General features: G+C 40.8%; 1 protein-coding gene across 4 annotated transcripts in view; it reads right to left on the minus strand.

Annotated features, from left to right (window-relative positions):
• Positions 1-3,077: 3,077 nt before the first annotated feature.
• Positions 3,078-26,114, minus strand: part of LOC306694640 (disks large homolog 4-like) — a 96,290-nt gene continuing 73,253 nt past the window's right edge. For 3 of the 4 annotated variants that reach the window (XM_079157565.1, XM_079157566.1, XM_079157564.1), the window contains 11 exons: positions 21,058-21,172; positions 15,096-15,278; positions 11,400-11,463; positions 9,100-9,115; positions 8,300-8,341; positions 7,831-7,881; positions 7,516-7,617; positions 6,855-7,027; positions 6,170-6,279; positions 5,319-5,410; positions 3,078-4,663 (listed from right to left, as the gene is read on the minus strand). In XM_079157565.1, coding sequence (XP_079013691.1) covers positions 4,557-4,663; positions 5,319-5,410; positions 6,170-6,279; positions 6,855-7,027; positions 7,516-7,617; positions 7,831-7,881; positions 8,300-8,341; positions 9,100-9,115; positions 11,400-11,463; positions 15,096-15,278; positions 21,058-21,172 — 1,055 coding nt within the window. In that variant the 3' untranslated portion in view covers positions 3,078-4,556. The remainder of the gene's footprint in view (positions 4,664-5,318; positions 5,411-6,169; positions 6,280-6,854; positions 7,028-7,515; positions 7,618-7,830; positions 7,882-8,299; positions 8,342-9,099; positions 9,116-11,399; positions 11,464-15,095; positions 15,279-21,057; positions 21,173-26,114) is intronic. The other variant, XM_079157567.1, reaches the window with a different exon arrangement.

The following is a 26,114-nucleotide window of genomic DNA, read 5'->3' on the forward strand; positions in this document are numbered from 1 at the left end:
ATGACACAGAGTTGACAGCCAAAGCAACGTGTGCAACGTGTGCAACGCTGCTATTTTCCCCATCTCAAAATTCAGCACCTAACATTAGCTGACCTGAGAATCTGCTGTCAAATCTGACCTTTTCTCTAAAATCTGCATCACACTATACAGTTTGCATGCAAAGAACCCATTTTCTTCTCTTTGTGCGTACCCTGGTCCCTCACATCATGTAAATGTTAAAACAGCAGATCTTGCTGTTTCTCACGTTTCACAACGAACCTTCCTTTCTCACGTACAGCAGGCTCTGTGTGCAGTCAAAGTACCTATAAAGACATCTTTAAAAGATTTACAATTATTGGTACGGCAGGTGTTACATTTTCTTCACGTCGTTAGGTTGATTTCTTGCCAATTTTAAAGCATCTGTGTTTTATATCTCCTTTCACTCTGTAGATTACGGCAGGAAATTATCCTCTGATTACCTGATTATTGCGACTTGAAACCGAGGAGGACCGGATGAACTCAAGGAGAGTGATGATGTCAACTTTGGACCTCATGCAAGTGAATGAGGTAAGACAGCAACTGCATGTGAGATATGTGAAGAGGTCTATGGATCAACGTATTCGAGAATTGGAGATTCATATTTTGTAGAATTAAGGAGAATTTTCTAAATTCAACTAAAACAGCTCAGAGCCTCCCAGAGTCACTATAGCTGCTGCAGATTCTTCAGTCAGAAAATGCTTCGCCTTCCGAGCCACGAAGCTGAGTGTCTCTGCTAAAGGGAGCCACATTAGACATCAATAGAGAACACTACAAACCTGCAGTAGAGGTGAAAGTAAAGCAGAATATAATTCATATTTACAGCTTTCATAGCAGATGCACATTCATTCACATTCCACAACGCAAAAAGAATAATCCTCTCTGGTCATCGGTCAAGGAATTTCAATAAATCTCGATAAAGACTTTTATTTTTTTTGTACCAAAATAGGCAGTTAGAGCAGGGATAAATATAATGTTAGATATAGATCCATCTCTTCAATAGATTCTTTGCATCGGTGCTTTACTCTAACAGACAGTGGCATGGTCCCCTGGCTAAAACACACAGCCAGAGTCACACAGAGCGAGTCCAGTTCTGTCAACTGACAACACCACTGGTTTACTGGATTCATAGAGCATTATAGATGGAAACAAGTAATTCAGCTGGACATTCTGTGAGGAAATATTAAAGCTTTTGAAACAAATGTGGTCAAAACTATTTATTATTTGGGTCTAAGAGCTACTCTGTTGACAGAACGGTCTTTCTGTACGTCTCTGGTCTCCAGTCAGCTTGGAGGAGTCGCCGCGGGGGTTGAGGGTGGAGATGGGAAGTGGGTGGCTGACAAGGTCCGCAGGAACTTTGTTATCAAAAGCATCTTGGTATTTCAAATGTTACGCTAAACAGCAGAGGTTATCGTCATGTTTCAGGTAAGCGACATTTGTGACTTCGCTCTCTTTTAGCTCTGTTTTGGTCTCCACCACCTCCTGAGGGAAATACCTGGCTCTTCAGCCGTGGGCCGGACAGCTAAACAATGAACTGAAACTCACTATAAAGTTCCATCAAGCAGAAGGGAGCTGATAATTATCTGTTCACATTGTCACACTGTTTTCACATTGTCATTGTCATTTTGATACATTGTTATTATATAAAAAAATATTGATTATAGTCGCTTTATGGGAAAAGCCAAATCGTAATCGTCTCACCTGTTGCAGAGGGTTGCATTTCCAAAGGTATTTTTGTGATCACACAGAAGTCTACTCTCTACCCTGAAAAGATACAAGTTTGCTCGAGGCTAAACCCCCATTTAAATAGTGTATTTCCACAGACTGTGACACTCCCTACTTTGCTTTATTAATGAAACGTACATTAAAGGTGCCCTGCAGTTTCTTTGTAAACAAACAAAAGTTGTTTACATTCACAGCTGACCCTGCCAAATGTCGATCAGCATTAAAGCTCGAAACCAATCACAAGATATGAATAATGCTGCCCATGGGTGTCAAGATGTGCATAGCGAGGGTCATGTGACTGACATGGCCAGCATCAACAGGCAACTTGTACTGTAAAGTTACATTAGTGCCTGTTAAGCGGTTAACAGAGACTCATAATAAAAACATCAAGTGATCCTGAAAACACCTTTGAAGATACAACCCATTGCTGGATAACAGGTAAGAATACAACGCTTTGATTGTCCACCATCTGCCTGTATCATGGAGAGACGTTTGGAGCACTAAGGTCACAGATGGAGCTAATTTCAGGTGTTGTTCATGCACACTAAAGCTCATAAATCCAGCATGAAAAAAAAATCTGTTGAAAAAAGAGCTAAACCAGTTGATCGGTGGGTCATGACAGAAGCGTTTTACCAGAGTTCACCTGATGTCTTCAACCACACAACCAATGACCATAAAGAGTTCCCTGACCTCGTTAGCTCTTTCAAACCAACATAATAATCACTGATAGCTGAAAGGAAAGTGAGCGTATCACACATCCAAATACCTGAAACACTGGGATGGGATCAACTCTGTCAAGATGCTTTAAGAAACCAGCCCTCATTAGTGCAACTGCAGTGTGAAGGAAAGCTATAACAATGGTGCTGATGATTATGATCGTGATGATAGTGTTGATGAAGAAGATGATACACTGTTTGATGCTGGAGTGCTCGACTAATGTCACACTGTGAATGTGGAGGAGGAGAGAGATGAAGGCATGAGACAGAGACAAGGAGGAGGAGGACGAGGGGAGGCAGAGAAGCCCTTGTTTGAAGAAGACATGGTTGATACATGTTTTTTAAACAGAGGATCTGGGCCCGTATTTATCAAACTGCTAAAAGTAAAATGTTGGACTTGAAATCCTTCGCTTTTACCTTCTTAAATGTGTTTAATTAAGAAGGATTGGATAAAATATTATTGGCCAAGATGAGCGATACCGTACCTGAAGAAATATGTTTACTTCAGAATAAGGTAGTTTTAGCATATTATTTCTGTTTGTCTGACGAGCGTGTAGCCCTCTCTCTGTCTCTTTCTCCCCCGCCCCCCCTCCCATCTCACCTGCCCAACCAAATACCCATTCCTCCTCCCCCACACCGATCCTCCCTGCAGTCCCTCCCCATCCAGCACTCTCTGTGGATCAGACAGCTTCCTCCCCCTTCAAGGTGCAAAAGACAAGAACGTAGCTGTCATTGATTCTGCTTGCAATCACTTTCGATGCATCTTCATTATCTGCTCTCATCAACGTGGCACTAAATTACACTCATTATCTGTTTTCTCTGCTGTATGTCTTCCACCAACAGCAGAATGTTGTTCCTGCTCCAGTTTGGTTCCCTTTTTTGTTTCCATTTCAGCCCATTATTTATCCGTATTTGCATGTTTATGTATTCTAAATATATTAGTTTCTACTGGAGTTATTGAAGATTTTACACAAATAAAATGTACTTTAAACAGTATAAATGTACATGTCTTTGCAGAATCACACATGACTGAGTGAAATTTAACAGGGCAGATGTTCGGTAAATCCTTGACACTGATTGGCTGTTCTTACTCCTCGGTGTAACTAATCATCTGATCACTTGAAAGCTGCTCTAAAACATTACTGCTCCACTTTGCTGTAAATAAGAGTAGGACGCTTGATAAATGTATCCTCAGATATACTTTTAAAAAATAACATTTTTACAAGCATCATTCTCAGAATTTTGAGAAATAAGGACTCAGGGCTCCGAATGGACTCTAAAAACAATACTCAACACTATTTATTTTAAAGCTATCTAACTTAGTTTTCTACTTAAGTTTTGATTGAGAATTCCTGCTTGTTACAATATCAACAAGGGTCTCAATGGTAGAAATCCTAAATTATTACTAAAGTAATTATTTTCTTGCTACGTCTCTAAACAGTACTATTGTACTATAATTTCATTTTTGGTCCTTGATACCAAAATGCTGGGGCACGTTATACAGTTTCAACTCATTTCTTAAGCCTGTGGTCTAAAGGGTGGGACATGAGAGAGAGATAGAAAAAGACTAAACAGGAGCAATGCCATGAGGAAAGACAGACAGACCGGTAAGAAGATCAACATTTTGTCCCAAAAACATGCTCTTAAAGCTACAGCGTGCAAAAGTCTGCCTCTTGGTGACAATATTATCATTACAAACCCATACATGAATGCATTACCCTTCGTTAATATGAAAACAACAACGACAACAACAATAAGAAGAACAATAATGAAATCAAATCAGATAATGGTACATGTCGCCTTGATTTGAACCTCCTCCTTAAACATTAAGGAACTGAGCTGTAGGAAGATCCACCAATAGGCTGCTGGACAGACGTTAGCCCCTCCCACTTCAGGAAGTAGCAGTCCCAGATAGTCCCAGCCTCATCCGACTTCATGTGCTTGTGTAAATCGTTGTGTGTGTGTGTGTGTGTGTGTGTGTGTGTGTGTGTGTGCAGAAATGTGGGTTTACGAGAGAGAGAGGAAGCAGGCCGATAATAGAAAATTAGAGGAAGTGTTGAAAGAGTGATGTGTGTGATTTTGTAATATGTGTGTGTTTATTCAAAGTCGCTCCTTGGTGGGTATCCAGATGTAAGGACCAGACTGCTCCTCAATAAGCTGCTTCACCTGCGAATAAACTTCCTCTAGAGTCGAGCCATGGACAATAGCTGCAGAGAGAGAGAGAGAGAGAGAGAGAGAGAGAGAGAGAGAGAGAGAGAAATGAATATACAAGAAGAACATCTACCAAAACATATTACCATGGTAGCCCACTGTGTGTGCAGAAAGAAAAGGGGGGTGTAACCTTTAAAGGTCAAAATCTGTGTATTTGAGTGTGTATATGTTGGATCTTCACACATAGACTTCCTATATGGGAAAATAAGATGATGAATCCGTCTCCTTAAGATCAAGAAGTACAGCCATGTTTTAACCAAACATAATCCCTGCTTGTGGAAATGTAACAAACCGCTTTGTGAATATCTTGTGGTTGACTTACATAAAACTGTAACGTATGAGAACTTTACACTCGTTTGTGTTCTAAACAATAATGTTATTGTTTTTGTCAAAGGAATAGTTCAACACTTCTCTTTCCTGCCCAAAGTTAGATGAAAAGATCGATACTACTCTAATGTCTGTGAGTGAAGGATGGAAACATACCGTCTGGAAACAGCTAGTCTGCCTCTGGCCAAAGTACAAAAATAAAAATGCATACCAACACCTCAGAAGCTCACCAATTAAAATGTTATATCGTGTTAACTGCTGCATCTATTTCTCAACAACCTACAGTTCATTGTCTGTGTACGTGTTTGTGTGCTTGTAACTAACCGCTGAAGAACTCGGTGAACTCATGCTCCAGTTTGACAGCTCTGTCGAAGGTCTTCCTCGCCTGGTCCTCGGTGAAACGCTTGTTCATCTCTCTGGAGAGAAAAACAAGAGTTACAGATATCAAGGTACAGAAAGAGAATTTAAAACACCTTATCCGTGAAACTAAACCCTCAGCAATCTTCCTGACCTCATTGTGAAGTTCAACAGTGGTCAAATGACATTGTGATGATTAACTTATTTTTACAAGGGAACTGCACCTACACCTACACACCAGTACGCTGGTTTACATGTGATTGCAGACAAGTTATGGACTTGTTTTTATCATTTTGTTTCTTACTTTCATGTTCGTGTAAGTTATGTATCTTAATACGATGTTTATCATACACATGGAACATTGTTCATGTGACGCACAGGATGCTGAGCTTGAAACAGCACTTTGCAAAACAATCTCAGCACGAGGTCCATTAAGTAAGTAGCTTGTTCTGGAGCATTCATCAACGTGACGTTCATCAGCAGATCGTTGTTCAGTTGGCATGAAACTACAGATGTTCATTCCTCTGAGTATTTTTAGGATCTCTCATTCATGTTGTGCTGGAACCTCAGAGTCGAGCTGCAGACAGGGACCGTGTGATATTAAGAGTTTTTTTTTTTTTTTGTAAACTGCTGTTTCCAAGGTCAAGAATGAACTTTTAAACTTAACTTTTAAGTCAACATGGAAGAGAGATCTTACGAGTGCTCAAGTAGTATTTTGAACATCTCCAGTTCCATGACAACTGAACGGGCTCCTGTCTGCTGATGAGGAACATGCAAGTTTTAAAACAAGCAACAATGTTGATGTTCCCGTTACTTACAGTATGTTGTCGACACTGCGTGGTCTAATGAAGACAGCGATGGGATGGAGTCCTGCCAACTGGAGACGCTTGATCGCATTCCCTGATACATCCAGTATACAGTGTTTACCCTGGGAAAGAGACATAGAAACCGCGTTTCCATCAACTGGTTTGGAGCGAATGAACTCAGCTACAGCGTAGTTTGGACAGAAGTTGGCTTGTATGACTATAGTCCTCCAGTAAACAAGAGTAGAAGAAGAAGTAAAGATAGCCAACTGGAAACACCACGAGTTCATTCTGCCAGAAAGCCCCTTCTGCCAGTGATCTTCCTGGGTTTAGGCAAAAAACCTACTTGGTTAGGTCTAGGAAAAGATCCAGGCAGAAAGCCCTGAAGGCAGACTTCTCCCATATGCATTAAATGCTCCCTAGGTCAGAATTTATTCGGCAAAGGTGTTCCCATAATCCATTTTACGCATCAACTCTTTTTAGACAAGGAAAAACCACCTCAAGCAAGCTTTAATATTGTTTTTTTCCCCCAATTTCTTAAAGATATATCAAATGTTGCTGTTTCCATACAGCTTTTCTAATGCAATACTTCAAAATGTGTATCAAAATATGTGACGGTAAACACGGCTAGATGCTATTCTGTTTCCTCTGTCCTTTGTATTCTACCTCCTCTCTGCTCACACTCTCTCTTTAAACTCACCTTGTCTGCGACTTCTTTGACCGACTGTATGCTGGTTCCATACAGATGGTTGTTATACTGTCCGGCCTCTATGAACTTGTGTTCCTGGATCTCTTGCTCCATGAGCTCCCTGGAGGCCATGAAGTGGTAATCTCTCCCGTCCACCTCGTAGTCTCGCCGCGGCCGCGTTGTGTCTGAGTATCATAGATTTTACACACATTTACATTTACAAAATATGCTCTTTATTCTTTCTATCTTTATTTTTAACCATGAAGTTTTGTTGCTCAAACCTGACCAATCGTTTCGCAACATTAACCACGGGGCATTTCTGCAAGCATGATATCAGGCTGATAGGAAACTTAATTATATATATATTTTTAGAAGCTCAACGTTACCGTGGTTTAAATAAACCTACAATGCCAAAAGTTTTCCTGACAACTGTGTTGCTATTTCACCAATAAAATCACGTAAGTCATCCTGCTGCCTCCTCAGTCTGTTTGCGTCCTATCCCTGTTGCGCTGTATAAACAGCTGTAACATTTACTTTTAGTTAACTTCTTTGATCAGCTGTTATTACATAGTTTTCATAATGAACCGTTGCCTTGTGTGGGATTCATCATATAGTTTAAGCAGAAATTGTACTCTGCCCGTCCGCGAGGGTCCGCTGGGATTAAGACACTCACGTGGGACGCAGGAGCCAAACTTGTCAGGGAACTCGGAGATGAGGTCATCGTTGATCCGATCTTTCATTGGTCCGAGCACGATGACTGGCCGCGTGTAATTAACTGTAATATGACACACAGAACCAGGTCAACACAGATGTTGAGTAGACAGTAATATAAGTTATAAACACATATATTAAATCAAACTCATAATTTGTGTATGTGCTGTTGATTGCCTTCAGTAACTACTTACCTACTTCCCAAGACTGAGTAACATAAAAACAAAACAACCTTGAGAAACTAAAATTAAAAGATGATGTGAAGTTGAGCACTGACCCTCTTGCTGTATGACAGGTTGGTAAGTGAGCAAGATCTCCTCCTGGCCAGCTGATCGGATAAAGAGAAATGATGAACACATTTAGAGGCACAGCGGGCGGGATTGTTGACAACAAAACACACCCGAACCTTTCCTACTTTTGGACTGAACTTCTGCAACAGCTCTGGCTGGAGAAGCAGAGAAAGGTAACTTACACACAAACACATGCGCACACACACACACACACGCACGCACACACACACACACACACACACACACGCACACACACATAAAAAACACAAGAATCACAACACACAATGAATACATGTGCATGTATGCATGATACACCCACAAGCACACACAGAGAAAGACACACACACAAACACACAAATAAAATCAAAACTGAACAAGAACGAGCAAAGAAGGAAGAGAGAGAGAGAGAATAAAAGAAAGAATGAAAGAAAGAGATAGCGGAGGGTCTAGACTTACAGGAACTACTCTCACTATCGCTGGTGCCAGAGGTTACCAGCTCTGGAAGGACAAGACAGGTAGAGTCAGCAACACACACACATACAAACACAGATTCAGACAAAAACGCACAGACTTACATTGTTTCTATGTCACACAACCACTGACACACTTTCACTTATGACAGAAAACATCAGACACACAATATCATTCCATCCATCCGTTTTCAAGATTCGCTCATCCTGGTCAGGTGAGCAGGAGGCCGGAGCCTTTCCCAGCATGCAGCATGCCATCCCAAAGGCCGTGGCCAAAAGCATGTGGACACCTGAACCTTACAGCCTCAAGGAGACAACATGGTTAACCTCTTTCTTCAAAATGTCTACTTTATTACATTAATAAAGGCACAAGTCCAGAGGAAAAAAAGTTGGCCAAATATTCGGGCATCAACTATTGTACTTTTCCTAATGTAACAAAGGAGAAGTTGTAAAGGGGTACACCCACTTCTTTCTAACTCTACACCTCCAGTTGGTAATGCTGGCTTTCCGTTAAAAATGCTATTATTACAAACTTCCTATCCTGGACAGTGGCCCTATGGATTCAAATTTTACAGTTCTTTCAATCTACTTTGCTGTCCATTTCAGATCACCCTCTTCTTCCCTCTCCATCATGCTCCTCTTCCTCCATCCCAGAGCAGGATTAAGGAGCAGGAGTTTGAAGGAGGAGAGTGGAGGTGAAAGGTACGACAGTGTCAGTCCGGATTGCTGAAGAGCTGAAGTTACATATTCTGACCCGCAGGTGTCACTGATTTAGAAAATACCTACCTTTATCATCCTGATCCTGGTGTGAGTGAGGGAGAGAGAGAGAGAGAGAGCATTAGTCATCATACCGAAGATGATCATAACAGTATCTTGATTGAAGCACTATTTGAGATCTCATGGGCTTTCTATTCCTCTCACACACAGTTTGAGCGAGCAAGACTAATTTGCAGTTTTTCTCAGAGCACGGAGCCAGGGGAAACAGCGTGTGTGTGTGTGTGTGTGTGTGTGTGTGGGTGATCATTTTTAATTATCAGCTCTTCACCGCGCAGAGTTGCTGATTGCAGACTTGCTGATTCACGCAGTGCGAGAAAAAAAAAACAAGAGCGCGAGCTGACAACACAGTGATATCAATAGCTTGCGTTAGACTCGTGTGTCAGCTCTGATCCTCACGCTGTGTGAAGTGTGATTAAAGTCTCACTGCGAGTTGGAGCTCAGACGGGAAACTTTCTAAGTCAGAACAATCAAAGTAACAACAAGCTAGTTTGTACTTTTAATTAATAGTTAACCCGCCTACACTTTTCCTATTAACAAGTGGTCTGGCTGTCACTGACGAAAAACATTTGTGTCAGCTCATTAATTTAAAACAGTCAACTCTCACGTAAAAAGGATCAATAGTTACAGATCAAAGCATATTTGTGAATATTAATGTGGTAATAGTGATGTGATACTTTTTAGAGGTTTAGAGTAATCACAATATTCCTCATGACTTACTGCTGACTGGTTGACTAATTTAATAAGTAGAAATAATCATTAACAATCAACAGCAACACCCGTCATTATATTTCCCAAACTGTTTTTTTAAACAGCTACAGCTCATTCAGAATACTGAGGCTCAAGTTGAGGTTGCTACATTGGCTGGTAAGGCTATTGATTAAGAATGGTTTATAGGCATTGTCATTAGACCTTAGGTACATCTTACAATTTAATTTAATTTTTTCTTATTTTATTATCTTTAAGTTGAAAAAATGTAGACTTTGTTATTGTTATATTGTTCGTCACTTACTTTATTGTATCTAAGTTGCTTGATTGTATTCTATTTAATTAGTCCAGTTTATATTTCACAATGTTTACTACTGTTACTGTTATTGTAGCTTTTGATTATATTTCATTACATATGTGTTGCATCATGTGCATTGGTCTAAAATTACTTAACTGTTAACTTGCTGGATTGTTTTTTGTCTTTTCAGTTATTTTCACCGCCCACACTTACTTTTTGCTTGTCAGTGACCTGTGAAGCACTTAAAACTGCAATAACCTGTATAAAATGTGCTATATAAATAAAGTAGGATTGATTGATTGATTTGATTTCAGTCTCTGCCAACGAACTCATAATAAAATATTGATTTAATAACACTCACTCTCTATGGAGCTTTAGCACTAGGTGGATTCATATTGTAGAATCTACAATATGAACCGATGTCAGCTTGTTTCCAGAACACGGAGCAGCGTATGTGCTATACAAGTAACGCTGTCTTTCCTATACCTAACAATGAAAGTGTCCTTTTATTTTTGTACCCTGATTTTCCATATATGTACCGGTTGTATTGCCTTCAATATATCATGGTCAAACTGATTCAATGTTTACTTTTCCATTTCTCTGACATTTATTTATTGCTAATTTGTGAAACATTCTACTTCTTCTATAGTATTATATTATATTTGTTAGTTGCTCTCAGGAGCTAGACGTAAAAAAACTCCACTACACGTTGTACTGTGTGTGATCATGTATGAGACAAAAAATGTGTTTTGATTTTATTTAAGTGTCGTGTTCTCACATTGTTCGCTTGAATGAGAAATGGTAGAAAGGTTTAACATCTCTGTGTGGAAGCATTGTTTTTAATCTACTAACAGCAGAGATATGTATAGTAAAGTGGGCAGGTGAAATATAAAATGAACACAATGTCAAACCTCCTTCTGCACCTCGTTAAACAGCATCTCAACAAGTTCTCATTTGAGAATTCATCTGAGAACTGAAGCTCACAGAAAGCTGTTATTAAAAGTATTCATAATTTATGTTGTTATGTTGCTATTTTTTAAGAATATTTGACCCACAAGGGAATAAGAGAAAACTCAGATTAAAAGGGTTTCATCTTTTTTAAGCAACAACCTTTAGTCTTACTGTTAAAGAGGAAAAAGAGGATGAGTATTTCTTCTGACTCCATCTGTCCTATTATTTCTAGTTACTTATTTGAGTAATGAACCCCGTGCTGGTCAGTGCCCCAACACCAATGAGGATAAGACTTAAGTGACCTTTGTGAGGACCAAACATCATTTTAAAGTTTATAAATTAGCTTTCTACTCACCGATCTGTCTTGAGACCTCGTCACTCTGACCGTCTTTAACCTAGACCTCTCCTTTTTCTCTGCCCTGTGAGATGGAAGGACAGGAAAATAAAAACACTGAGAGAAATACAAAGCGAGGACAGACATCAACACAAACATCAGAGATTAAAATACAAATAAATGGTGCAAATTTCTATTTACTCCCCATCTACTCTGTTTGAATCTGTCGTTTATTTCAGACACAATCTGTTGTTTTGCACAGTGCTTAGTAACAATCATAGGGAAAGACTTGTCTCGAAGAAATGTTCAGGCATCAATCTTGGGACTTTCTTCAGGCATGTCAGACATTATTCATTGTGAAACACGCCTACACAACAGTAATTGTTCACAGTAAAATAATGGGGGTTTAACCAGGCAAATGTGAACTCTTGATCCCCTTTTATGTCTGGAGGATTAAATCTGTTATCACAGAACATGTGATTAACGAAGAAAAAAAGAAAACCGACATGGTGATATTTAGACAATAAAGCTACTTGGTATGGTGTAGTAAAACATCATCTTTTGGCTTGAAATAAGTATTATAAATTAGTTTGTAATGTTATTTAAGTTACGGATGTGGATTTTTGGTTATACTGGATATGAACCCCGGACTTCTGGGTGTTAGTTCTGTGTTTCTTTACCACACTTGTCCACCCAACCTCTACCTACACAGACAGGTCTATGAAGTAGAAATGTATCTGTGGTACAAAACTAATTTAATACAACGTAATTGACAATGCAAGTTTCATTGTGATAACTTCAAATCTTCTCCCATCCCAAAAAATAAACAAATGAAGTCAACATATCCAATAACGTTCCATGTTCAAAAAGTAAATGAATAGCTTATCAGATTTAAAGTATTTTGGAACTATCTTGTCTATAAGCAGGATTTTTGATTGAATTTTGTGGACTTTAAGATCCAGATATTATATAACTTGACCATAAAGAGATATTTTGTCCATTAATCTGAATGTGATTATCTTATAACAAATGAAAAGGGATCTTTCTTTGAAATGACATGATTGGAATGAAATTTGAATAGTTATTTTAATTAAGAAGGAGATGAGAGGGGACATGAGGGGAGGGGAGGGAGGAGGACGTGGAGCAGGTGAAACAGAAAGAGGAAGAGAAGAAGAAAGAGAGGAGGTGAGCAGAAAGAGGAAGGGAAGGAGGTGGAGATGAGAAACTGAGAAGCAGGGGAAGGGGAGACGAGGATAAGCAGGTGGAGGACATATAGTGCAGAGGAGGGAGGGCCATACAGGACTTGAGTTGAGATTGAGGACAATTACAATCTTCCTCAAAACGTGGCTCATTATTTCACTAATTAACATCACATATTAGACTTCATATGACACCAGCCTCTAACAATCAATGATTGATCAACATTATTCCACCACAGTTTTGAATCCTATACTGTCTTGTATCTAATGCTTTCTCTTCTAATATCCAAACATCTGGTGTTCAGAAAGCTGCAGCTTGCCTGGTGTTCGATCGCCCCAAGTTCTCCCACACAACTTCCCTTCTCCGTTCTCTACACTCTACCTGTAAGAGCTCGCATCCAGTTTAAGACTCTGGTGCTAGCCTACAGGGCAGTGAAAGGAACCGCTCCTTCCCATCTCCAGGCCATGGTCAAGCCCTACACCCCCGCCCGACCACTTCGCTCTGCTGCCTCGGGGCGATTGGTTGCCCCGTCTCTCAGAGGTCCCTGCGGCCGATCGACCCGGTCGCGGCTGTTTTCTGTCCTGGCCCCACAGTGGTGGAATGAACTCCCCACTGACGTCAGGACAGCAGAGTCACTGCCCATCTTTCCGCGCAGGCTGAAGAAGTACTACCCTGAGCCTTCCACTTAGCACTTATTGTATTCATACTAGTTTGTTGCACTTATTTTATTCGTATTAGTTTGTTTCTACACTGTACGTTTGCTCTGGTTTATGCTCTTAGGTGCTTGTTTAAAAAAGGAGATGCACTTATGACTTCTGGTGACTAGTAGTTCTCTTGAATACCGATGTTGAATACACTTATTGTAAGTCGCTTTGGATAAAAGCGTCTGCTAAATGACTGTAATGTAATGTAATGTTCATAATCCTTCTATATTACCTTCTTTGTTACTTTTTTTCTTTAATAAGTAAAGTTCTATTAGCTTTATTTCTTGACTATACCTCAGTTACTACATTCACAAAGCACCAGCCTCTATTCTAACACCTCCATCTATTAATACCCCACCGCCTACACCTCTGTGTGACAATCTCTGCATTCATCCCTCCTATGCTCTATTCACTCGCTCACACTCATCCTTGTTGCCTCTAACACTTGCTCCATCCTCGTCACCTCTCCCCGTGTCATAGACGGACTAAATCTAAATCTGATCTTCCCATCTGGGAAACCTATCAACATCTGTCTGTCACCTCCTCTGCTGGGAAACAAGGAGGAGGTGAGAGGAAGACGTTTCCAGTTTACATTCAGCAGATTCTATATAATGATGTGTTATGAGCCAGCAGCAAAATGACACACCAGCGTAAACTAAAACCAATTTGAAACTCTCCACCGCTGAGAGCTGCCCAGGATCAGAAAAGGAGGAGGAGGATAGAAGGGGAGTAGAGGAGGGAAGGAGAAAAGCAGGATGAAACAGAAAGAGAAGAAAGAAGAGGAGATGAGGAGAAGAGGAAAAGATGAGATGTAGAGAAGTTCAGGAAGAGAAGAGGAGAAGGAGAAGAGGAGAAGGAGAAGAGGAAGAGAGAACAAGGAGGAGGAGAGGAAGAGGTGCAGGTGAAACAGAAAGGAGGAGGAGGAGGAGAAGGAGGAAGGGACGAGGAGGAGGAGATGAGGGGAGGAGGGGAGAAGAAGGAGAAGAGTACAAGGAGAAGAGAAAGGGAGTAGAGGAAGGGTAGGAGGGAAGGAAAGGAGGAGGAGCAGGTCATAGAGAAAGAGGAGAAGGAGGAAAGAGGACGAGTAGATAACAATAATGCAGCGATTGAGAGGAGGGGAAGAAAAGGATAGGAGGAAGAGGAAAAGAGGAGAGGACAAGGATGAGGAGATGAGAAGAAGAGGAGAGGAGAAGAATACAAGGAGCAGGGAGGAGGGGAGGAAAGAGGGAGGAGCAGGTGAAACAGAACCAAACAAAAGAAGGAAGAGGAGATGAGGAGAGGACAGGAGGACATGAGTAAAGGTGGGGGAAGAGTAGAGGAGCAGAAAAAGGAGAATGGAGAGAATGAGAGGAGTAAAAGAGGACAAGAGGAGGAAGAGGTGAGGAAAAGGATAGGAGGAAGAGGAGAGAAGGAGGAGGAGAGGTCTAGGAGAAGGAGAAGAGGAGTTGGAAGGAGGATTAGGTGGAAGAGGGGAAGAGTAGGTGGAGTTGAGGAGGAATAGGAGACGAGGAGGAGGAGAGGTCTAGGAGAGGGGATGGAGAGCAAATTGATTATGTGAATAGGGAGTGTGTACAGCATTGACGTTTGGCGTCTAGGCTCTGACCTTGTCACTCCCTCGCCAGGTTCAGGACAGCAGGAGGTGGGGAACAAAGACACTAACTTCTCTACTGGGAAATGCTGTATGTTGCAGTGAGAGTACTGTGCCATGTGAGCATAGGAACAGGGGCTCGAATCAACTGCCGAAACTAGCTCACAGACTTCAATCAATCGAAATCAACAGCCCACTCCCATCCCAAGCCCTTTGACCTCTGACCTCCTGCGGCTGGGTATGACTCCGACTTCCGGGCAGTTTGGAGGCGGGGGGCTGAGGTGACGGGCTGGCCACCACTCCTCTTCGCCAGCGCTGCTCACGTGGAGGACATCCCCGAAATGGAAAGGCAGGGCCTGATTGGACGTGCTCAGGTCTGACGCGCTTCCGTCGTAGTCGAACAACGCTCTGCAGACAGACAGAGGAACAGACTATGTACAAGACACATCTAGAGAAACACAGCTTTAGTGTGACAATATAATCTGCTGGAGGCGACGGAAACAGACAATTAATGTAGTGACATTGATGTTGAAATGCTCCTTATTTTGGTTTGTCCTAAATATGAACCAAAATATTCATTAAACATTTTCTCTTTTCTAATTTAGAAAAAAAAAACTTTGTCCTGATGCCTTTCACACTTCTCACAACTATTGATAACAACTTGACATCTATCATAAACACTAAAATAATGAAATAAACTGACAAAACAACACAGACAGACAGATCTGTTGTAGTATATAAAAGCCAAAACAGCTGAGGGCTGCTTTCCTACACTAATATTTTATGACATTGTCTGTGTGTACATGCCTCTGTGTATGTGTGAGTGTGTGTGTGTGTGTGTGCGCGCAGTTGTACACATCTGTCTGCGCGCATGTCACTCTGTTTGTGTGCTTTTGTGTGAGTCTGAACGGTGACCACAGAGTTCCAAACCAGTCCAGAGGGAAAAGACCTGGGAAAGTAGGCCAGCAATATGTGTGTGTGTGCGTGTGTCTGTGTGTGCGAAGGAACTAGAGCTGAAATAACTGGCATCCCCTAAAGTCCCTCCTGCCTTCATCAATAAAACAGAAGATAGACAGGGAAGGAGGAACGGAGAGAGGAAATCAGACAGAAGAGGTAGACACAGAGAGTCTAACATCAGTACAAAAACACATAATCTCATGTTTTATTGATGTTAGATTAAAGATGAGAAAAGGAAGACCTCCCCACGGACATTATATATTTAGCTGGCTGCTAAAATGTGACTTTATGATCTTTAAATCAGATGAAACAGGACCATCAGGCACCGAGTTCAGTTCATTATATTTTAGAGGAATGTCATTTCTAAATCATTTCTTGAAAGTTTGCTTTGGAAAATAAATATGTGGTTTGCTACTAATTACAGGAGGAAATTAAACAACGAAATACTTTGCTAGTCCGTGGCCTCTACAACGAGACATGAAAGAGTTTTAGGATCCGACGCCCCCAGCAGCAGCAGCAGCAGCGGTCCCAAAAGGTTAGGTTTTAGGAATGTCGAGGTTGGGGTTACAATGACTACTTCAGTAAGGTTTGGGGAGCTTTGTCGTCACGGTAACAAGAATAACCACATGGTTATGGGATGATTGTGTTAATTTTTAAAAAACGGTTGACTGTTGGTTGGAAACAGGAAACAAACAGCGGTTTACGTGTTAGTCCAATGTACCGTTGACCCATCTAGCCACTCTATAGCACCGTCACCTGACTTCACAAGCTTCTTCTTGGGACGGGAGATTCAAAAAGAGAGTTATGCCTTACTTCTATTTTAATGGAAGTAAATCTTTATTAATCACTCACTTGGCATTGGAAACAATCCCTTTACATATGTTGAATTGTACGTTTGTTTGTAGATACATTCACAATCAGTATTAATCCGTATTACCAAAGTGTTACCAAGACTTCTACACTGTGGTGGCTTTTGTTATGTATTAATACAATGTATGATTGAAAACGGAGATGGCATGTGTAAGGTTACAGGTTATACTGGATATATAAGGTGCAGGGTTACATTTACATTCGTTGTTCCACAAATACATGCGTAAAGGGCAACTGTCAGATGTGAGTGTAAAAACAATCTCACAGAAGAACATACATAGTAAAAAACAAAAAAAGAGTGCTTTCGTAAGAGTTACACACATCCCAAAGGCAAGCATGTTACACTGCTAGTGTGTATTATTATTAAGTCCACCGCTATGTAAATGTAACTGTAAATCAATTACCTGTTTTCAGTATTACAGTCAGTTTAATTCCTATGTGGGAACCTTGGAAATCTAGTTATTAGAGTGAAGGAACACACAGTAATTACAGCAGTGTTTTAGACTGGCCTTATCCCAGTGGGTGTGTTAAATATATATCTATGGAAATGTTAACTATTATATTCACCCACACTGTATTTCAGTATAACCTTTCTATAGTATTACTGTGTATACTGATGTATGTATGTGAAAGGTTACAAGAAATACTGTAAACATGAGGTGCAGTGTTGCATTAATATCGGTGGGACCACAGATATATTCATGAAAGGGCAGCTGTCAGGTGGAAGTGTACAAATGATCCTCCTTTCCTTCATTATGTCACCAAGAGAGAAATATAAAGTACAGCAAGAAATAAGAGTTCTACAAATCCCAAAGGGATGTTTTAGCAAGCAGGTTACACTGATGGATCGTTTCTTATTAAGGCCACATGTAAATGTAACTCTAAATCAATTACCAGCTCTAAGTATTACAGTCGTTTTAATTTCTATGTGGGAGCCTCTGAAATCTCATTACTCGAGTGAAGGAACACACAGTAATTACTGCAGAGTGTAACAGAAACACCTGGTCATCTTTTACACCTTTTCCCAATTTAAACAAGATAGTGCTGTTTTCTGCACAGCCGGCAGCCTTTAGTTCAAACTGCATTGCGGTTTTACTTTTCACCGAATATTCATAAGATTACTGCACACATGCACTTTATTTCAGAATATGCAGGGTCATTGACTGGAATGTGAACGTATGATGTCTAATAAAAAAACAGGGAGTAAGTATATAGTACTTTATAACCTTTAACATATACTGTATTTTTAATATTTACTGTTATCATACTATAATTTGACAACATATTCTCAGAATAAAATTTGGAAATTGATATACGCACAAGAAAACTACAGATATTGGTTTCATTTTGCACTGGGTCTAAGCCTTCATACAGCTCTCGAACCTCAATCAATGCATCGATGTTTATGTATATAAATCCAATGATCAAATCCTCGTAAAATATCGTGGCATGTCAGGTCAGTTTGCACTTTGAACCTGTCTTTATATGCTTTGGTAGCAAAGAAATCCTAATAATGTTAAATGTGCAGCTGCATAAATAAAATCTATATTCAGAAAATATAAAGACATTTATTTAGATTTGTCATTGAGAATATAATACACACTTTGAATGGGGAGGGACTTTATCATTACTTTGTGGCTAGCCCTGCCTTTCCAATGAATCTTTGTGGTGTAAAAGGACACGCTATCGAGCCCAACGGTGCGTTTAAAACAGGACATTAAGGGTGTAAAATAAGGAGGGAGGACACACACACACACACACACACACACACACACACATACACACACCTTTTACACAAAAGACAGTCATAGATGTCCCCTTGCTTCAGTGACATTTCCTCTGAGAAAAGGTTAGTCTTCTTATCCATTATGCATATTCTGCAAACACCCCACTACACACGCACACATACACACACACACACACACACACACCTACACCTACACACACACACACACACACACTGTATGTACATGCATGAAGACACACAGCAGCCCACAGCACCAGACACCCCATATCTGACACGCACCAACAGCCTCACCGTGACCAATCAGTGGCCAGTCTGAGAGTTCCTTTTTTAAAATGTAAAGCCGATTGGCCATTTATGTGCAGTAACCAGCAACAGGGACTTCACCTATGACAGTGATTTATCATGTGGGGGGGGGGTTACTACATTATTCTATATAACCTTGACATAATCCTTGCTTGATTTTAATAAGACTGGGAGGAATGTTGTCATTCATATTCATCACGTAAACTGATTAACTCACAGGCGATGTCATTATAATTTGCTGAATCATGGATATGTTCCTTTTAAATCTACGAGTACACAGTCAAGTGCAGCACGATCTGTTTGTAGCATGGCCCAAGAGATGCCGATGTAGGCCTCTGGTCTGAATATAATTAAACTTTCATTTAGTTTTGGTCTGTGAACCTGCTGTTTTGGTGTTATACTATTGGCTATTAAAGCAGATTCATATATAAAAAAACGTTGTGTTTCTTCTATGTGATTGTGATTATTATTTTCTGCAAAATATCAATCTGAAATCATGTGCCTGTAACTTCTTTCTAAAATAGGAAATCCTTGGAACAATTACGGTTTTCACTGAGCCAAAACAAATGGGATATTTATATACAATTGTTAAATTTGCCGTAAAATATTTTATTATATTCTACCACCTTTTGCAAACAAGTGCAAATTATAGCTAAATAAACGTCAAGTTAATTATTATTGCACCATTCCACTGTTATGCATCTCAAAGTGCTTCTCAGCACATCACAACAATCAGTGTGTAAGCATGATAATGCAGAACTCTTCTGATTTAATCAAATGAGCAGTGGACAGGCCATTTCTCCTTACTTTTATCCAAAGTCAAGTAAAAACAGTGGGTGCATACTTAATTTATGCTAATGTGAGTCACGCCTATGGGTGACTGCCTAAAAAATTGAACAAGGGTGACGGCAAGCAGCTGCAATGTCATGTTTCCACATATTTTTCTATTAAATCTACACTTCACAAACAGGATCGTTTGTTTTAATTGCGGGTATGCCAAATAGGTCATTCCAGGTTTTACAAAGCATTGTGGGTCCACTGGCATTAACTTTTAACACACTCTAAGAAATGAATGCGAAAGCGTGGCCTCTATCTGCCTGTACAGAGTCTGACCCCAGCGCTGCTCCGTGTGTGAGTCAGTCTGTGAGAGTAGTTCAAGGTGACTGTGTTCCAGCTGCTGATTTACCCTTCCTTCCAGGCCACTAGCACACAGTTCAGGTCAGATGTTCCTTTCATGCCCAGTACTTGTCAGCTGTAGTTTCCTCTGAGTTTTGTATTTTTGGACCAGATATATAAACGATGTTGAATGTTTTGGTGCTCATTTCTCTCTAATCTAAGGTGATGTTACCAGCACAAGAGTCAGTCACAATGTCAACAATGAGCCAGTTAAGGGTTCATGGCTGAGACAATTCACAGTTTACTATTTCCTTCAGAATATCCTCCATCACAAACATGTGGTCAACTATGGAGCATCTACACAGATAATACAAATACGGATATAAGATATAATATATTGTGTAACAATAAACCTCATTGACTATCTTTAATTTATTGCTCCTTTATTATGAAAACAACAAATTAAAATGCTACTTGTTCTTGAACCCTCCAGATTACAGCCCTGGTCTCATCTGAAATGGCACAATATCAAATAGTCAGAATTACTTTGATGATGACTCATTGATGATTCATTTCAGCTGATATTTGCTCTTTGATAACTTGTTAAATCATTTTCAGTTGTAGCCTAACTGATACAACTCTAAAATGTTTCCCTGCCTCTTTAAAGCCTAACCAGTGGATTTAATCATTAGTGTGATCATTAGAGCTACTGTCTTTGCTTTCCATTGTATTGATCTACCAAGAGCTCCATTGTCACTTATCTGGTCCCCGTGACCTCGCGGTTAATCAATATTTCAACTGCTGGGATTCTTGTGAAGAAAGGATCTTAAAATTGTAGTTGGATTAGGACTGACACTGCTTCTGGGCTGTGCAGAGGATGGACGGGGTGATTCAGAGAAGACTGAACAATCAGGACAGGCAAGGACAAGAGGACAGAGGAGCACACAAACACACAGGGAACCGAGACAGTTGACAGGCGATGGATGTGTTTGTGTTTTCGAGAGTATTGCCAGAAAATCTAATTGTGATTTTAAAATGTGATAACCTCTCTTCCAGCATCTCAGAGACACACAAGACGTAGAGCAGACAGTTGAGATAAGACCTTATAATAGTTGTGTCACTCTGAAGGACACTAGACAATCAGTCACCGCTGACTGCTGCGTGTGTGTGTGTGTGTGTGTGTGTGTGTCTTACCTGACGTATAGTGTGCGTTTCTGTGTGGAGCGGAGCGACGTAGAGCTGGAGCTGACACTGCTGGTCATCATCTGTTCCCTCAGGTCATGGATCTTCGCCTCGAAACGACTGTACTCTACACACACACACACACACACACACACACACACACACACACACACACACACACACACACACACACACACACACACAGACACACAAAATGAAGACAAACACTGTTAGACCTAGCAGAGCAGGCAACAGGTTTTAAAAATCATGCTTACACAAACTACTGAAATATAGATAATCAAATTTACAAGCAACACGTTACTCCACGTTAGAAGCAGCTGAGCGACAGCGATTTTTTTATGCTTCAATCATCTTTGCTCGGTAGTTCAGAAATCTCATTTCGGTTCGATGATCAAAGAGAAGATCAGAGGCATGAACAAACACAGCTTTAAGGGTGGTAGAGTGTTTATGCACTGTGTTAACCACATTTCCTACAAATGGCCCGAGTACAACAAGAACAAGATGCATTTTGAAATTGCAAGAAGTTTGTTTTCCATGTTCACGGGCAGAAGTGTTGGACTATCAAACACTCACACACGCACATTACACTAACACACACCACACACACACACAAATTCATCGATATGCAGACACAAGCATTGAGCTGTCAACTGATTCTCTACAGCCATAATCTAATAGTCTGTTTGATCTGAATATTAACTCCTGTTACATCAGACCCAGTCCATGTCAATGTCATCATAAAGACACACACACATCCACACACTCATAGACACACACACACACACACACACACACACACACACACACAGCCAGTTTGAGATACACCACTCCTCAATATCTGCGTTTACAAATCTCTTCACGCAGGATGTTTTGTTATTCATACATGCAGATATCAGAATGTATTTATTTAGATAAATCCATCCTGCAGTGTCCAAGGAAACAACTGGTTTAGCCGGCTGAGAGAGAGAGAGAGTGAAGGGCCTTTTGTAGGTGGACCAGGTGTCACTGATTGGATAGGAGGTGTTAGTTGATTGTGAGCATCGTGAAACAAAGAAGGAAAGCCAGATACACAGAACCCTACTTAGGTCATAACAGGCAGGAACAGACCTTCAGTGGGGTCGACACTAGGTATGTTTAAAATGCTGAACAAACCGAGATGTGGGCGGAGATTCAGAGGTCTGGAACGAGGCTATCAACTCTCGTCCAAACCATTTCTTTATTCCCTCCTTCATTGTTTTCTTCTCTCAGATAGTGAAATGTTTCGTTTCATAAGTCTACCATACAACTAAAATGGGGCTTCAGTCTCTTTTTAACCAACAGAATAACAATGATTTTAAAGTGAGAAAGAATTGACACAATGCTGTGAAGCCACGTGACTCTGGCAAAATGTGTCAAACGTGTCAAACAGGCGAGTCTGCAATGAACACAAGCTGCACATTATACATGCACACTGAGTTCAAACTGTGACGTTCAAGCAGCTCAGCAGTGGTGTGACTGAGCATCATTGGTGCAGGAGTTACTAGTTAGCTAGCTCATATTTGCTCATTGGCTATAATGTATTTAACCTACTGGAAACACAAAGCTGGATTAAAAACAAACAAACACAGCAACCGCAATACTGCTAGCTAAACATGTCAACGCATTTGTTTTCCTCAAACCTGTGCAAATTCAAATTTCCCCAGCGCATTTGCTGACGTTTTACACAAATAGAGCAATAGAGCAATGGAGCACTTTCAGCCTTAATTGCCAGGAACTACTGTATCCCCATCTCACTTGAATGACAAGTAGTAAATTGCGAGAGAGCAACCAGTTGGCCAATCAGTGGAAAGTGCAATGGTTTGCTCACACACTCAGCAAAGAAGCCCTGTGCTTTAGTATCCTCCTGCTACATGCTGCAAAAACGCTTCAGTTTCTGACCTATTTTTTTTCTAGTGGTCATAAAAATGTCATCGTGCCTCTTTAATTATAAATGTACATTATTTATGTAAATTCGCAAAGAGGGAAAAGAAAAGAAAGATGTGCTGCTCTCTAATGTGCATTAATGGCTTTTTAGGGTGTTAGTCTTCTTTCAGCAGGAAAAGTTAAAATATACACTTATTTCCAGGCGATTGCTGTCTCAAAATGTCATTCAATTGAGATATTTTTGACTCGGGAGTGGCTGAACAAAGCAGATAAGTGTGAAGTAAATCTTTAATGACTATCCTCTAGTCTCCTTAACACCACACAGCTTCCCAGAAACCTCTGAACTAACACACGGATGACAACGCCGCTGGCAATAAGCCTGTAAAAGCCCTTCTGAAGGATGTCCCTGTCTGCGTGTGTGTGTGTGTGTGTGTGTGTGTGTGTGTGTGTGTGTGTGTGTGAACCATTACTGTGGACTATAGAATCTAATTAACCCTGAGTAATTCAATCATACTCGAGGTACACTACACACACACACACACACACACACACACACACACACACACACACACACACACACACACACACACACACACACAGATCTAGAACCTGCAGTATCTCCTGACTTTTCCTTTTTTCTTGTTGTTGTTTACATCTCTACTAATACGCTCAGCATCTGAACACTGTCAAAAACCAGCCCACAACACCCAGATCTCAGCTCTGATTTCCCCCAAAGCGTTCATTAATCTGACACATTGAAGCTCACTGACACAAACAACTAAACTGTATTAAAAACTTCTGAAATCACTGAAATATTCAGAGTAACAAGTTCCTCACGCTTTTTTTCTTTTACTTCTATGCTACGGTTTCAAACAACACATCGATGTTCTGGCAAAAAAGAACATTAATGAATTTGATGTTTGCTGACAAGGAGGTTCACCTTTAACTTCCAATGCTACATGTTATATGCAGACAGCATGAACATGCTTCACATAGAAGCACCACTGCCTCCAATCTCAGGATCAAAATGCCCTTTCGCTGAGAATTTCATTTCTTGCTTTCACTTTACATATTTTCATCGCATATTCAGTCTGAGCTCTAATCCATTACAAATGAACGGATTAACACTTCTATTTCTGTTTGTCTCACTGGAGACACCCCAGAGTGATCACACACATCAACATCACCAGACAATGTGTGAACTTTCATCATCATCACCATCCAGCCGTCTTTGTCAATGCAGCGTTATGGGATTAAGAGGAAGAGAGAGAGAGTCAGAGAGGGAGCGAGACAACGAGACAGAATGAAGAGAAGGAGAGGAAACAGATTAACGACTGTGACTGAGTTTAGATGTATTCCAGCGAAATCACATCCCATACAGTAAAGTTGATCAATGAGAGGCAGTGTTGAAATAGATTATTTAGAGTTGATGTGATCTATAGGACAAAGACTGTGTTGCAGCTATTGGATATCAGTGTTATTGAGTCCTGAAGAGAAAGACAAAGCCGGCGCTGCCAAGGCTGCAGGTCTGATCATGTTCTACTTTCAGAACAACGCGTGCTGGTGTTGAGAAGTCAGAGCTGAGCTTGATCATCCAGCGATACAGTAAAAGTACCACAGTTTAAGAGAACAAAAAGTGTTCACACTAAACCGCCGATGTTTCCTCATCACTGATCATTTCTCTCACTGTGAGACAAAGTCATTAGACTAAAAAGAGCGTAGGAGTCAGCATGTTAATGCAGCATCACTGGTCATCAGAGGGATAACAGTGTCACCAGATCGTCTGCCTTTTTTTCACTCCAATATTAGCGTTACCATTTCGCCCAAAACACTCCCCGAAACAGTGATGCCGAGGTGTTTCTAGAGGCACGATGTAAACAGATAAATCAGTCCAGGTCTGTCTCTCCCAACTACCGCACCAGCTGTACTCACATGCTGCTGGCAGACAGGCAGGCTCAACAACGTCCACACCATATGACGCCGGTACGGTGGCTTTCGGATAAGTGTCTGTGCATGCGAGTGGGGTTTTGCCGCTTAGAGTCCCGGGATGTGAATGAGAAAGAAAAAAAAACAGGACGAGAGAGCGAGAGAACAGATGTGTGTGTGTGTGTGTGAGAGAATGAGAGATGATGGAGAAGATCTAGCGCCAGCTCCACATTGGATCCAGCATGTGAGCGAGGCAGCGTGTGAAATGAAGTGTGTGTAGGTATGCAGAAGTGTGTGGCACAGAGAGGATGTGTGTGTGTGTGTTTGTGTGTGTGTGTGTAAAATCAGTCCAGTGTTGCTCAGCTGCCACAGAAACAACAGATGCTAACTCTCTCGCTCTCTCTCTCTCTCTCTCTCTCTCTCTCTCTCTCTCTCTCTCTCTCTCTCTACTGCACATTTCTCTTTCTCTATCTCTCTCTCTCGTTCGCTGGTGCGTTCGTTTGCTCCTCCCCCTCTTTGTAAGCAGCTTGCTGTAGGGTGGAGACACAAATGCACGTGCGCACGGACACACACACACACACACACACACACTCTCCAACAGACACACACACTGTTCCCTCAGGTCACTCATGCAGGAGGCTGAGTAAATGCCAGGCTCTCCTGCCCTACTTTGGCCCAGGGAATCGGTCTAAACACACGGTAAAGCTTGACCAAGCATTTTGGAATATTGATTTATTGGGAAGCGTAATTAAAAGCTCAATTCATATTCCTTAAATTGATTTTCCATTCCTTTTATATCGGAACAGCAAAAAAAAGAGAAGAGATTAGCATCTGCCTTCATAAGTATAAGGACTTAAACTCGTTCTGCTATGCATGATTTATGTCTGTCTGTCTCCATCTGTCTCTCCATCTCCACTTTCTGTAAAGCTATTTTTTAAGACTCGTTTTCTTCTCTGTCTGGAATCTGGTTCTCTTTTCAAGGGTTTCAAAAGGTATACGAAACCCTGTACTGGAAAAATGTGACTTTTATTTAAGTCAAAGTCAGTCATGCTATAGGCTTCAATAGTCTCTTCAAACAAACATCCACTTCTATCTTTTTCTCTGGACATCAAGCTCCCTAAGAGTGATACAGTGACACATATTGAAATCACCACACATGAAGTTTCACGTGATCAGCATCTAACCGTTTCTGTCAACGCACATCATCTCATTGTAGCATT

The sequence above is a fragment of the Pholis gunnellus genome, assembly GCF_910591455.1.
Source record: "Pholis gunnellus genome assembly, chromosome: 4".
Taxonomy (NCBI): domain Eukaryota; kingdom Metazoa; phylum Chordata; class Actinopteri; order Perciformes; family Pholidae; genus Pholis; species Pholis gunnellus.